At 38.1% G+C, this 15,564-nt stretch overlaps 1 protein-coding gene across 1 annotated transcript in view; it reads left to right on the forward strand.

Annotated features, from left to right (window-relative positions):
* eys (eyes shut homolog) overlaps window positions 1-14,938 on the forward strand; it is a 255,595-nt gene extending 240,657 nt beyond the window's left edge. Inside the window, exons 40-46 of the mRNA XM_073873603.1 lie at window positions 5,300-5,482; window positions 7,521-7,687; window positions 8,796-8,940; window positions 10,821-10,995; window positions 11,086-11,258; window positions 11,335-11,496; window positions 13,257-14,938. Coding sequence (XP_073729704.1) covers window positions 5,300-5,482; window positions 7,521-7,687; window positions 8,796-8,940; window positions 10,821-10,995; window positions 11,086-11,258; window positions 11,335-11,496; window positions 13,257-14,452 — 2,201 coding nt within the window. The 3' untranslated portion in view covers window positions 14,453-14,938. The remainder of the gene's footprint in view (window positions 1-5,299; window positions 5,483-7,520; window positions 7,688-8,795; window positions 8,941-10,820; window positions 10,996-11,085; window positions 11,259-11,334; window positions 11,497-13,256) is intronic.
* The last annotated feature ends 626 nt before the right edge of the window (window positions 14,939-15,564 follow it).

Below are 15,564 nucleotides of genomic sequence, written 5' to 3' on the forward strand. Positions count from 1 at the left end.
AAATCTTTAGACAATTTGTGTTTTTTCCCCTCACGTGACTTAACCGGGCTATTCACAGCGGTGTCCCCCGTGTTTGTCCTGCAGGGAAACTGGTGGTGGGGCTCTTCTCGTTCCTGCACGTACAGAAAGGAAAAGGGTAAGTGACACTGTTGGAGTAGATGTGGGGCGTACATGACGCTGTTTGCCACGTGATCCGGGGCCCGCTGTTGGGGTCACTTGGAAGATCCACAGGTAAGTATGTGCAGGACGACCAGTGGGTGTGCAGACAGATATATTGGGGACTTGGCCTTCGCTGTGTGGGTAAGTATGCAAGAGAGAAGACACACACAATCACAACTTCACTAGTCCAGGTAAGTCTTACGGGTGGGGCTCAAAGGTGGATCTACAAGGGCAATACACTGGTACTTTGCTCTGGGCATACAGGTAGAAGTACAGGAGGACCACTGGGGCTTCACTCTGTGCGTACAGGTAAGTATACAAGGGCTATCCGCTGGCTCTTAGTTTTGGGAGTACTGACGAGTATACAAGGGCAGCTGGAGTCTAACTTCGGACATACAGGTAAGTATACAAGGGCTATACGCTGGCTCTTAGCTGTGGGCGTGCAGAAGGGCATACAAGGGCTATACGCCGGCTCTTAGCTGTGGGTATACAGAAGGGCATACAAGGGCAACTGGAGTAGGATTTCGGGCATACGGGTAAGTATACAAGGGCTATACGCTGGCTCTTAGCTGTGGCCGTGCAGAAGGGCATACAAGGGCAACTGGAGTTGGACTTCGGGCATACGGGTAAGTATACAAGGGCTATAAGCTGGCTCTTAGCTTTAGGCGTATAGAAGGAGACACAAGGGCTATGGAATGGATACAACTCACAGACTCTCGAAGATGTGCACGACGGGCTTTAGCCCTTTAGAGCTCGGGGGACTGGAGAGGGTAGATTTGTCGCGACACCTGTAGTCCTCTTCGCCGAGGTTGACTTCCCAGGCCAACACTCCACACGGTCACCTCCAACTGTGAAAACACTCCCTCGACGACACAGAGCTTTAAACTCCGACCTGTAGAACTGGTAACAACAGACAGAATTGCAAATTTACTCAGCTTCAGTGCATAAATGGGGAAAGACACACCACCTCTCGAATTTGAACAGGGGTAGATGGAAATGCAGATTGAAGTTGCTGCGCGTTGGGCCCACCACGGCCTCAGCTGGCATAACTACACTGGGTGAATTCAGGTAGGGCTGTGCCACCGAGTATGTACCTCAGGAATGACTCGAACGCTTCCCCGTCCTCTCTTCCAGACAACGGACCAGAGATCTAGACAGGGGCGAACCTCTGAAATCACTCAACAAACAGGTAATCATACACAAGGGCTACACAGCTGGACTTTCATATAGCAGCCAATACTTCCCTCTGTCGACGTCCCCCACAATATGCACACTGTTCCTTACTTGTTTTTGTTGACGCACCACCACTCTGTGAAGTAGGGGTCCAGGGCCACAAACGGCATGTATATGAAAAGAGGCCGTCCCACAGCACCAGTGCACGTTCTTCTCCACAGGGTTTCTCTCCCAGCCTAAAGGGTGATTTCTAACAACATGACACAGCAAGACACTGCAGACTCCAAGTGTACACACAGCAAAGGAAAGGACTCACTCACTGCACTCCACACACTCACAGTGAATTAAGGTCAGAACCACATAGGGCCGGGGAATAGTTCCTGGACGTTGGGTGTACCGATGCAACGGACAGCCAGAGGAAACGTCACAGCCACGACAAGGCAACGGACTCCTTCCTTGCTGTTCCCGGCTCACCCACCAATCCTTTTACCGTGGGTCCGATTACAAACTGGTCACAACTCACAAGAGGCAGAAATAAGTTCGCCCAGAAATCGACCGCCCTCCTGTGTTTCTCATGCTCCATTTATATGTCTCCTCCTCACTGAATTGCCCAATCAACAATCGTCACGCTCAACAATGCACCTGTTTCCAATAACACACCGATTTGGGTTGCCGGAGTTCCCGGAAGTGGTGGTGTTTGTGAATCATGGTCTGGGCGGAACTAATCTTCCTTACTTTAGGTTCCGCCCTTTCACAGTCACTCCGCGACACATTCTCTTGGAGTTAAATCTTGAAACATAAATTCTAAATGTCACATCCATAGTGCTGGAATAACCCAAATGTGAAATGGATCGGTACCCTTTTAAAAAGGTCCTTAAATATACCATTTAGGTACAGATGTGAATAGATTTGTTACCTGTATGTACCTTTGAGGTATAATATGAACTCTTCAGGTGTAAATGTGCAGTTTTTTAAAGAGTACTGCCCCAGTGACAGCTAGGGGTCATTTTTTCTGACAGTGTAGGGGCAACACTACCCCTCTTGATTTTACGTTGATATTCATTTATATTTTCACACACAAATATTTTTTAGAAAAGATCACTGACTACCAAAAAAAGACTCTAAAAATAGATGTAATATTAGGTTAAAGCACATTTAGTTAACAGATGGTCAAATCAAATCACTTTTATTGTCACATTGCCAACAGTAGAAGTGATGAATGGATAGCAAAGATCAGACAAAATAAATGATCTGGTAGAAAGCTGAAGATTAAAGTTGAATGTCTGCTTTCTCAGTTAACACCACACAGTACTTTAAAATAGATCTTTAAAATATCCCATCTGGCTCCTATGGTTTTTTATAAAGTAACCCCACACATCATGTGACTAACATCAGACCATTAAAGAATCATCTGTGCCGTTTTCATGTTTTTGTGTTGATTTATACGGAGGGACCATAAGAGACGGAAATTAAGAAAAGCTAAATATCTCCAGATCTGACAAACCCTGGAGCTGAAAGAGGACTATTGAATTTCACAAGATCCTTGCACGCCAACTGGTTTTGATTTGAACGGATGGAAATAAATAGATGATATATCACCTGTGCAAGCTGCCAGTGATTTGGAGGTTGTGTTTACTTGTTTTTTTAGACACCTCCAGCAACAACAGCACTATAATACAGACAAACTCATGCAGGAAAGCTTTTGGTTGGATTGTAAAGGTATAAAAACATGTAGAGTTTCTCTCAGCTGAAGTTTATCTGTAGGTCAATTTAAGTGTGAATAGTGTGCCGCTGTGGCTTTATCAAAACATGACCAACAGAGCAACATTTGAGTTTAAAATAGGAAACCTATCTGAAAGCATTTGGCATTTTTGGATTTTCATTCAGTGATATTAATGTTGCAAAACTTTTTAATTTATTTTTTGTGTATGCCTCTATAGACGGTTTCATCTGAAGCACGTGCGCTGACGTGATACACGCTTGGATCCGAACTTTACTTCCGGTTTCTTTTATTTAATGGTCTGACTAGTTGCAAACTGATCTTTTGAACAAATGCCTTGTCGAAAATAACAAATGTTTTGGTTTCTTAGGTAATCTATGTGTTGTTTTTTGCTTGTTATATAAATAAACTACGTTTAAAGAACTTTGTCTTTATTCATTCTAAGCGGAGTTTACTGGAAGTTACGTGGGGACCACGACAGCCGCTTGTTTATGTTGTTACTGCTGAAACCGGCTATAATTTGGACAAATATGTCGTAAAGATCAAAAAACACTGTAGAGAGACTCAAAAAAATAGTTTGTTCATTCATCTTACAGCAATTTAATACAGTAAAACTTTTCCACAAATTGTCTTGTACAACAAGAATAGAATAAGTTCATTCAAACAAATAATCATTTGTTGCACCAACTTAATACTTTTAAATTTGTTGTTCACAAAAATATCTCGTTCAGTAAACTAGTTTACTAATAAACTAGTTAATTCAAACAAAAAATGTCTTGTTAAATCAACTTAATAAATGTTATTTTCTAAATCATACCAAATTAGCATAAGCCCATGGATGCTAATAATAATAAGATATGATACAGGATGAGCATGTGAAAAGAGACTGATCTCCAAACAGTCATTAACACAGTTAGTGCTCATTGAGAGAAGAACCTCACATCCACAACTTAACCACAAGCGCCACTCCCAAACATGTCAAAAAAATATAACACAAACTCTTAAAAATCTGTAAGATAAACAAACATTAAACACTATAAAGTCGTTCTCATTACCAGTGTCGGCTGGTGACTTCTTTTTTTTTTTGAGGGCACACAATGTGAAGCTGGTCACAACATCGTGTGTGGCTTGTTTTACCTAAAAATTCATTAAAAAAACAATTCATTTAAAAAAATTGGCACAGTAAGTAAAATCAACAAAAATCTTTCATGTAGTCCCAACACAAAATTATTAATTTAATTTTTTTATTAAGTGGGTTGAACATGATCAAATTAAGTTGACTAAAAATTAAAGTTGTATTAACCTGTTTCAGTTAAGTAAATTGGATTATCATTTTTAAGTGTACTGTTTGACTTGGGAAATGACCTCACAGTCCCCATCATATTCAAAATAGTTTTTGTGAATGTTTATTAATGACTCCACACAACAAAACTCACTTCACAGCATCTATGAGCCATTATGTCACATTGATAGTTCCAAAAATACAGCCGACCACATCAAGCCGTCCCTGCTAAAAACACAATCTAGTCGTTCATTAGGCGCTGTGCAAATAAAGCATGACAAGGTAATATAGGTGCAATTTCAACAGGCATCAATAATTCAAGGGGAGAGCAGAAAGAAGAAGTGTTGTGGGTGAAATCCTCCGAGAGGCTTTGCAGACTGCACACTTCATAAAGACAAAATGAGGGGTGGGTGGAGAAAAGTCTTATGGCAGCACAGTTTTTTCAGAGGCAGATTGTAAGAGGTGTTGACGTTTAGGAAGCGTTTTGGTCAATTCAATGCTCCATAATGTTTAGAGAAGCAGCAATTTAAGAAATGCTTAATAATTACGCTTTGATTTTTGTAAATATCACTTTTGTAAACATTTGTGTCCATTTTAAGAGTAAAATGGGTGATGGAATAAAATGGCAAGAAGAATCATTAGCAGCAGCATTTTTCCCATCATGAAATAAAAGTCAAAAAATGTATTGCGTGATGCAACATCACCATCTTGTGGTCCCATCTCAGACAGCTGCTGATAACTTTATCTCTTAATAAATGTTTTATTTGATATTTTGCTCATGCTTTTTATCTAATGGGCGATGCCCTTAACATGTAGACAACCTCAGTGAATTGAAATACATTTAGGTATTTTTACTATGAATTGAACCTGCAACCTTCAGGCTAAACCACTGGGTCCCTAACCATTATAACTTGTTTTGTTTCACCCATCTGTTTATTCTTTATATATTTTACATTTCTTTGCAGCTGTCAACATCACTCGGCCCAGGTTTAGTGGACTCGATGATTTCGGATACTCATCTTATGTGGCTTATCCTCCTATTCCCAATATGAGCCATTTTTATGAATTCCAGCTAAAGCTCACCTTTGCCAACAATGCCTCCGCTTTGAGAAACAACCTCATTCTGTTTGCCGGACAAAAAGGACAAGGTGAGTTAAAGTGGGAATATTTTTATCCTCTTCTGTTCCTTTCCTCGTCTCTCTTTGTACCGTTTGATTGGAATGCATCTCTTAGCACTTAAATCTGCTGTCTGGTCCGTGGCACAACACCTGTATGCACCAGTGGTTGGGTGCGAGAGGTCGTGCTGGAGAAATCTCACTCAACAAAGAGATGAGTTAATGGAGTAAAGCTCCTGTAAACTGTGCTGTAATCATCTCAAATACAATAACAGATAGAAAGCGTTGCTGCACTCGATGTGGGAGAGATGCTATATATTATTAACATTATTATAAGAGGAAAACCTGTGATTTCTGATCTCTCTGTAAGGGATCATTTCTAAGGAATGAAAATTGTCATTTATGCACCCTCGTTTCTTCTCTTGTGCTTTATGAAAGTGATTCATACGGATTCAAGAAGATCTGACTGGATGAGTAAAGATGACAAAAATTTCATTAAGAGATATAAACACTGCAAACAGAGACTTTTATTCTGCAAACAATTAGTTGTGATTAATCATTTTGCAGGCCTATATATAATCTCTCAAAGTAGTTTATAAACTTTATTCAAAAACTAATACACTAATGTGTTGATGACCACTAATGCAAGTGCAATGTTTTTATATATACTAATATGAATTCAATGTACCAAACTGCATTGATAGTTCAAAGGTCATGGGCAGAGGCGGACACTACTTGAAAATGTACTTTTATGTAGAAAGTAAAAATACTTAAGTATTCGTATTTTATTAGTGTTTTTCTTTGGAAAACATAGATTCCAAAGCATATTATCATAATTTTACTCCACTACATTTCATAATTTCAAGTTTTTGGTTTATATTTAATATTTAAGTACATTAAACATCTAGTATTTTTTTACTTTTACTTAAGTAAAAAGTACTTTTGTACTTTTGCTCAAGAAAGTAAAAGTACAAGTTTTATGTAATTAGGTATTAAATCAATTGTAATATGCAATATAAAAGGAATACACAGCATGATTCTATGCTTTAGAATGTAGTGAACACTTTTTAGTAAAGTAATTTTTTCCCAAGACAAACACTTCGATAAAGCACATGCTTGAAAAATGTACTCATTTTTCTTAAACACTAAATTCAAGAAAAAATCAAGAAAAATGTGCTTACCCCATTGTCAGATTTTTTTGCTTGTTTTTATGCACAAAATCACTTAAATTTGATATGTTTGGTCTAAAAACTAGACTTATTTTCTTGGGTCGTTTTGCTCATCAAGAAAAAGCATCTTAATGTAAGAATTTTTAGATATTTTTACTGAAGACAAGACAAAAATACTAAGAATTTTTTTCTTGAAAATCATTTTTTGCAGTATAGTGTCCGCCTCTGGTCATGGGTTTGATCCTCAGGTAACATATATTTATATGTTGATTGAATGCACTGTAAGTCACTTCCCAAATGCAAGACAAATGCAAAAAGTAAATGTAACACACGCACAAAGAGAGTACGTCTATTTTTTTAATTCTTAAACCATGAAAATCGTTCAGTTTTGTATAAATTCAATATTAACAAATCAAAAATCAACAAATCACAAATCAGCTGTCTAAAGTGCTTTCAGCTCCTTTGACATCCTTAGCAATTTATTTTAAGGTCAGTTTCAGCGGTTGCTAACTGACACGTTACTGGCGTGAACATGTTTAATCAAATGACAGGCAGCCGAATAAAAGCGTAGGGGGGCATGAATCTTCTTCAGTTCAGAGGCCGTCTCTCGTGATTACAGTTTAGGGTGATTCATCGAGGGATAGAAAGAAAAGGACAGCGGCGCTGTGAATAATGAAGCTATTGTCAAGGGAGCTGAGTACAGCGCACCGGTGGAAGAACATCAAAAAGATGAGATGAGAGAGGATGAGAACGCAACTATTCATCTGATAATTGAGCAGATAAATTACAGCATTAAATCCAAAACAAAACATTACGCTGTACAGACGTCTGGCCAGCGCTGGGGCTCGGATGTGAACGGGAGATGATCATTGTGTTGTGTTTGTGTTGTTGTTTTAATAAAGGCATAAGTGGAGATGACTTCTTGGCATTGGGTGTGAGGAATGGCAGGATTGTTCACAAGTATGATCTGGGATCAGGTGTGGCTTCCATTATCAGCGAACGCCTGAATCCGAGGAGAAGCATTCACACCGTGCACTTTGGAAGAGATCTCAAAAATGGATGGCTGAAGGTTAGTAGTTGCAGTATAATCTGGTATCACTTTTAATATAACTAAAAAACTTTACTGTAAAAAACACTTTAGTCATTTTATTTAAGCTTGCGTACCATTTTCTATGTCATGGTTCTCAAATTGGAACAAATTGGTGCTCCGATCTTATGACATTTTTTATAGAATACATTAATTTATCATAAATGAAACCTCAAAATTGTATGACTATAGCATTATGTTATACAATTAAATATGTTTTGTTTAATTCAAATTCTAAGTTTTAGTATTTTATGTCACACTGCAAAAAAATGGCTTACTTTCTTAATATTTTTGTCTTGTTTTTAGTATAACATATCAAAAAATTCTTAAATTAAGATGCATTTTCTTGATAAGCAAAATGACCAAGGAAAAATAAGTCTAGTTTTTAGACTCAAAATATTACATTTAAGCGAATTTGTGCTTAAAACAAGCAAAAAAATCTGCCAATGGAGTGAGAACAATTTTCTTGAATTACGTGTTTATGAAAAAAGTAAACTTATTTCAAAGATTTTTTTGCTTGTTTTAAGCACTAATTTACTTAAAGTTTATATTTTTGTCTAAAACTAGACTTATTTTCCTAGGTCATTTTGCTTAATTTAAGAATTTTTGATATATTTTTACTGAAAACAAGACAAAAATACTAAGTAAAAAAGTAATTTTTGCAGTGCACCAATGTTTTGGTGTGGCCACGAAGGGATGCACCCTACACACACTGTAAAAAGTTGGATCAACTTCATTTTTGTAAGTGTTACCAATTAAATTAATTTTTTCATCTTAAAATTTTACTTTAGTTTCACTTTAGATGTAAAATTTAAGTTGAAAAAAAAATGTAGGTGTTACCAATTGAAGTGATTTTTAAGCTGATCCAACTTTCACCTTTTTTTAGGGCAAGGGGGCCGCGCAACAAAAGTCTGTGAATCACTGTTCTGTGTTGTTTGCATTGTATAACAAGATGCTTGTAAGAATACCATATTGTAACATATCTGTTCTTCACATGAGAAAATCTTCTCTGACATTTGTATGTCATGTTGAAATGAAATGAAAACACATGATGATGTTGATGTGACAGCTGATGTTGACTTGTGAGCAGGTTAATGAGCAGAAGAAGATGACAGGAGCATCACCTGGACCATTGACCGGTCTAAACACCTTCAGTCAGCTCTATGTTGGTGGATATAAAGAATACACACCTCAACTGTTTCCTGCCGGCACTCGATTTCTGAGGAGCTTTCAAGGTAGAGAGCGAGTCGTGTTTTCTTCTGTATTTGTATTAGTGTCTGTTTTTCAAGTCTTGATTCAGATTGTCAGCTCGTGATGAAATCATCTGTCAGGTGAAGTGTAAAGACGACAGCATGTGTTTGTGTGTGTTGTTATTCTGCTTGTGTTGTATAGTGAGAGAGAGAGAGTATTACGCTTGATATAGCATCCATCATACAGCTTTATTAAAACAGCTGTTTTAAATCCATGATGTTTTCAGGTTGATATTAGAAATGTCTTATTTTAGGAACACTGATTCACAGTATTTGGGATGCAGTGGATCAGTCTGGTTTATGTAAATCAATCTTTTATTGTGTAAAAAACATTATTACGGTCAGGTTAAGTCGTGTATTTGTTTGCGTATCTTTAAACGAGGCAAAAGTGATTAATGTAAAGTGTCATCTAACGTTAATGCAGTCTACAAATTGCACACAGTTGTCTATTAAGTTGAGATAGGAGAACGTATTTTAACATTGAAAAATGATGTCACCGTTAAACCCAAAGTAAAACTTTTTTTTACTTCCCCTCATGTGGTTTGATCTCTAATATCTTTCTTTTTTCTTCAGAACCCAAATGCAGATCTTTTAAAAATTGTTGCTTTGGGTTTATTTTTACTATGGGAGTAGATTATGACCTAGACAGTCACCATACACTCCCATAGTAACCAGAAAACACTTCAAGCTTGAAAAGGACTCAAAAATGTTAAATACTGGACACGTGTTAGATATTTTTAGTGTCGTGCAGACATTTAGTTCACTGTTGTTTCAGTTGTACGCATTATTTTAAAGTAAACATCCTAAAACCGCCTAACCAACACAGAAAAGAATCTGCACTGTAAGAGAGGAACAAGTCAAGACTTTAATCAAATAATGGATTAGGTTTTTAGTTGGTTTTAAACCAAATCTTTTGTATACCTTCATGACACTTAAACTAATAACTCTGCTTGACTCGTGCTGTATGTTTTAACACTTTAAGGTACTTTTGAAGCTCAAAGAGGCGTCCATCTATCCCCTTTTATGTACCCAAGTAACAACAACATTTTAGTTTTGGGGTAAACTTAAAGGATTAGTCAATTTTCTTAAAAAAAAATCAAGATAATTCACTCACCACCATCTCATCCAAAATGTTGATGTCTTTCTTTGTTCAGTCGAGAAGAAATTATGTTTTGTAAGAAAACATTGCAGGATTTTCTCATTTTGGTGGACCACAACACTTAACACTTAACTCAACACTTAGCAGTTTTTTTCAGCTGAGTTTCGGGGGACTCTAGATGATCCCAAACGAGGCATAAGGGTCTTATCTAGCTAAACGATTGTCATTTTTGGCAATAAAAATAAAAATATGCACTTTTAAACCACAACTTCTCTTCGTCCTCCTCTCAGTCCTGTGATGCGCCAGTGCGACCTCACGTAATACGTCATCAAGTCAAGAGGTCACTGATGATGTATGCGAAACTCCGCCCCAGTGTTTACAAGTGTGAAGAAAGAGGAGCGTTCTGACATTATAATAATTGTTATTATCACATAAAAAATTAATAGTGCATATTTGTTATTTTTCTTGTCAAAATGACAGTCGTTTCGCTAGATAAGACCCTTATGCCTTGTTTGGGATCGTTTAGAGTCCTTTGAAACTGCATTAAAACTGTTAAGTTTTGAGTTAAGTGTAAGTGTCGGGGTCCATTAAAATGAGAAAAATCCTGCAATGTTTTCCTCAAAAAACATAATTTCTTCTCAACTGAACAAAGACATCAACATTTTGGATGACATGGTGGTGAGTGAATTATCTGGATTTTTTTTAAGAAAATGGACTAATCCTTTAAGCAGATGCGTGCGACCTCTGTTTTTTCTCTGTTTGACAGGCTGCATTTTCGATTTGGTGTTTCGGACAAGACGAGATGGTAAGTTTCGTGCCCCGGGTGGACAAGAGGGCAGGCCGGTATCAGGTCGTAATGTCGGTCAGTGTGACGTCAGTCCGTGCAGCCTGATATCGTGTCAGAACAGAGGAACGTGTGTGGACTCTGGATCTTCTGTGCAGTAAGACTCCACCTTTTCATTTCATTCGTTTCTTGTCTGATATGTGCGAGTGACACACATATTATTAACTCATTTCTCTTTTATTTCCAGCTGTCAGTGTGTGTTTGGATGGAAAGGAGCTTTGTGCTCAGAGAAAGTATCTTTCTGTGATGCTGAACACATCCCACCCCCCTCCTGCGCTCGCGGCTCCACCTGCATCCCACTTCCTGACGGGTACACGTGCCGGTGTCCTCTAGGCACTGCCGGACGCTTCTGCCAGCAAGGTTAGGTCACAAGGTTAGGACTTCTTTCATTCGCTTATTGTACAATGTTTTACATTTGCCTTCAATTCATTTCCAGCTGTATCTATTAGCGATCCTTTCTTCAGTGGGAACGACTCATCCTGGATGTCATTTCCAATGCTCAACATAAGGCACAAAACTCTTCTGCAACTGCAATTTCAAACACTTTCACCAGAGGGCATCTTGTTTTATACAGCACGACATCTGAGCAGCCGATCTGGTAGGGCGACATCTGTATTCACACTAATAGGCAACATTATCAAAGAAGAAATCATTTTTAAAGTGCGTCTTCAGTGCAAGTCGTGACGTATATTAATAACTAGATTAAAACAAAGGTTAATTTATTTGACCTTTATTATAATTTAGTACAGTATTCAGGGTTCCCACGAGGATTTCTGGAATATCATGGATTTTTGTTTGTTGCTTTAAATTTTTGTTAAAAATGTAATCCGCTTGTTAAGTTGTGACAAGGAACAAGGAATGCTGTTTCTGGTTCCAAGCCTCCACTGATTTCAAGTGTAACTTTAATTTAAACAGCTGTTTATTGCTATTGTTTATTCATTTCACACATGGTGTATACTACATTATCATGCTCACGACATCTCAGACATAGGTCATGAAAATTCTACGAAAGTCAGGGAATTTGACATTTGGCTTAAAGTGGGAACCCTGAGTATTACTGGACTTTTTTCGTTGTGTTTTAAAAAAAAATGAAGCTAAGAGTTAGAGTTTAACCTGAAACCTTTAGGCTATAAGTCATCAGGTGTGGATATCACAGACATTGTTTTAACCTGAAATGCTGGGTTGTTTTAACTCATTGTTGGGTCAAAAAAAACATTTTCTGTGTTAGTTTAACCCAGCGTCTGGGTTCGTCTCTTTTTGACCCAACTGTGGTTTGGAAATAACCCAGCATTTTTTTTAAAGTTATAATTCCAGCTTTAACCCTAACAAAAGTAAACGTTGTGGTTAATACATGGTTGGGGTGAGCGGGGCACAAACTAACACGGGGTTAATTGTAACACGACTACTTTAAACATTTATACAGAACCGAGCAATCTGTACTTTTGGTCTTTTTCTCTTACTATCAGATGATCTGTGAATTTGTGCAAAGTTTTGATGTGTTTTCGTGTAGATGTTGAACAAAGAGTGTTTTGAAGGCATGAAAGTAAATTTCTTCATCTTATGTTTTTTTTATTTCTAAGTTGGGTGTGTCATGGTGCGTTTACACCAACCGCGGTAGACGCGATTTTGACGCCCAAAACGTGTTTGGTGTAAACCCTTCATAAGTCACCAAATTCAATCTTATATTATTTTAATCACCGTCTTGTTACCTAAAACATAACAGCATTTTGAAACATGTCAGCAACTCCTAGTAACTAATAGTTGGGATTAAAAACATTTTTACACAGCGGGGTTAGTTGTCACACATTAAGTCTCAGGTATACAGTGATAATGAAATGAAAACAATGTAAATACTATTCATCAAAATCATAACTCTTAATACAATATCAGAGGAAATAACTCATTATGATTTATTATCTTTATTGTGCAGCCCTTTAAAAAATGTATTTCTATTCATTGCTGCATAACACAAGGATGGTTAGATGAAGGATGATGGATGGATAAATGTGTGGATATCTATCAATTATAGGTAGATATTTAAACAATATCCACCTTTAGTATATAGACAGAATTTGATTGAATTATTTGAGTTTAAACTAAGTTTTCTAGCAGGTATAACAACAAACCCTCTGTTTGCACTCCTGTCACTTTATGTGTAATTGAACAATAACTGTAGATCACACAAACAAACTTTAAGTGTTCATTTGTAGCAGAGATGTATGTGCTGATTGGCTCTACCATTAAAAAAATGAATTTTTTACACAAAGCCAAAAAGCGTTACTTTGTGCCTCGTTCTACCATATTTGTAATTCTAAATGGATGCTATGCATTAACATTTATTCTCTGCCTTTTCCGAAGGGGATTTCCTAAGTGTGTCCCTGTCAGCTGGATATGTGCAACTCCGCTATAACCTAGGAAGCCAAACTATTGTATTACAGTCTGTAAATACCGTCGACGTGACCGGAATGAGGTGGCACACATTAAAGGCCGGCAGAAAAGACAAGCACGGCTTTCTCATTCTTGACAAGCAGGCAGTAATGATGAACTCTTCAGACAGCTCAACCACTCTGGATGTTGGCACAGATATATTTATTGGAGGTGTGTCTTCTTTAAATGCGGTGTCCACTTATGCAATAGAGAAGGAACCTGTAGGGTTTACGGGCTGCATTAGAGAGGTCATAGTCAACGGCCATGACCTTGACCTTACAGAGGCGGGTGCACTTGATGGAGCCAACGTGGGCGACTGGGACAGAACAGCATGCGGGTATAAAGTTTGTTTAAACGGTGGCTTCTGTCGTCCAGTGGGTCTTGAGTCATTCGTGTGTATTTGCCCCTCGGCGTGGACCGGTCCCAGGTGCCAACACTCCATTTACTGTGTCAACAACTCATGCCAACATGCTTCTCTTTGCATTCATAACGTTACTTCGGCTTCGTATTCCTGCATGTGTTTATTAGGATGGACTGGAGTGTATTGTGACCAGGAAGTATGGTTGAAAGTTATCAAATTTGTAGGAAATTCATATTTAAAACACAAGGATCCAAAGTACAACACGAGAAAACTCACACACAACGAGGTGTCGTTTAATTTCTCGGCATCATCCGGGGATGGATTGATTCTGTGGATGGGTAAAGCAGAAAGTGAAGATGATGATCATCTATCTGTTGGTCTCCAGGACGGCTATCTCAAGGTTTCGGTCAATCTCGGCCGGAGGACCGGTGTTCCTCTCATCTATCGTGCCGTCACGTTTTGCTGTAACCGGTGGAATCATCTCGCCGTTACTCTCAACCGAACAGTCATCCAGGTTTATGTTAATGAGGAGAGAGTCATTTTTGAAGACGTTGATCCCTTTGAACAGTGTGTAGCATTAAACTACGGAGGTGTGGTTTATTTTGGAGGATTTGAATTGAATAGAGATGTGTCATCGGTTACATCTGGTCTCTTTAATGAAGGGTTTGTGGGAAGAATGAAAGATGTGCTCTTCTATCAAGACACTAAACATCAGACATTTCTACACAGCAGTGAAGCTCTGAATGTCTATCAAGGAGAAGAGTAGGGAAATAAATAATATTTCAGTCTTTGTACCTCAACTATAAAGACTTGTATGCTTTAATACTTTAGATTTGCTTTCTAAAAAATGCAGCATGAATTCAAAACAACTTTTTGTGAGTCAATTCAACCTGCTATTTTATGTGTTGTTGGCTTGTGAAAAGTTGACATAACTTATCAAATCAAGTTAAAATTGTTTAACTTATTTAAGTTAAAGTAACATAAAAATATATGTTGCTTTAAAAGAAAATACTGCATATTAACTATTGAAATATTTTCTTAATTTTAAGGGGCAGTGTTCTGGACAGGGATTAGACTAGTCCTAGACTAAAAAAGATTTAAGAGCTGTCCAAACTGAAAACAACTTATACAACTGACATATCTTAAAATACATCAGTACCCTTTGTTTTGCCTCAAAATGCACATAAGTAATGTGTTTAGTAAGGCATGCTTGTTAAAACTAGTTATATTTCCTAGTTAAATTAGAGGACGGGTTTGGTGTTTTGCGCTTGGGGCGCTGTTTTCGGATTGTTTGTGGTGGGGCGGAGCGGTTTTGACTGGGATTTCGACGTGTGGTGCTGCCCCGGGAGTTTTCGGGTGTTTGTTGTTTCGCCTCCCATCTCTGCGGTGGGTTGGTGGGTGCGCTGGAGCGGTCCTTCCTAGAATGCATTGAACTTTTGTTTACAAATACGTGAAACTCAGCGAGTGGTCAGGGGTCTTCACTGATATGCTCACACAAAAATCGCTGCAAAAGATGCTTTCCAACAGCTGTTTTATCGTAGTTTTTGCCAACTCCATTGACTTGTATTAGATGTGTTGTGAGGTACAGTATTAATCCGCGCCGAGAAATTTGTTTCTATTCTTGCAATTGCCAAAGGTGGATTATCGCCACCAACTGGGCTGGAGTGTCTATTATTCAAGCTCTCAGCGGAAGAATGTACGGGTGTGAGGCATTTGTGAAAAATAGGTCCACAAGTTAACAACGAATGCTAAAACAGCAGTTGGAAAGCATCTTTTGCAGCGATTTTTGTATGAGCATACCAGTGAACACCCCTGACCACTCGCTGAGTTTCAAACGTCTTTGTAAACAAACGTTTAATGCATTTTAGGAAGGATTGT

This window comes from Misgurnus anguillicaudatus, chromosome 11 (genome assembly GCF_027580225.2).
Source record: "Misgurnus anguillicaudatus chromosome 11, ASM2758022v2, whole genome shotgun sequence".
In the NCBI taxonomy this organism is placed as follows: domain Eukaryota; kingdom Metazoa; phylum Chordata; class Actinopteri; order Cypriniformes; family Cobitidae; genus Misgurnus; species Misgurnus anguillicaudatus.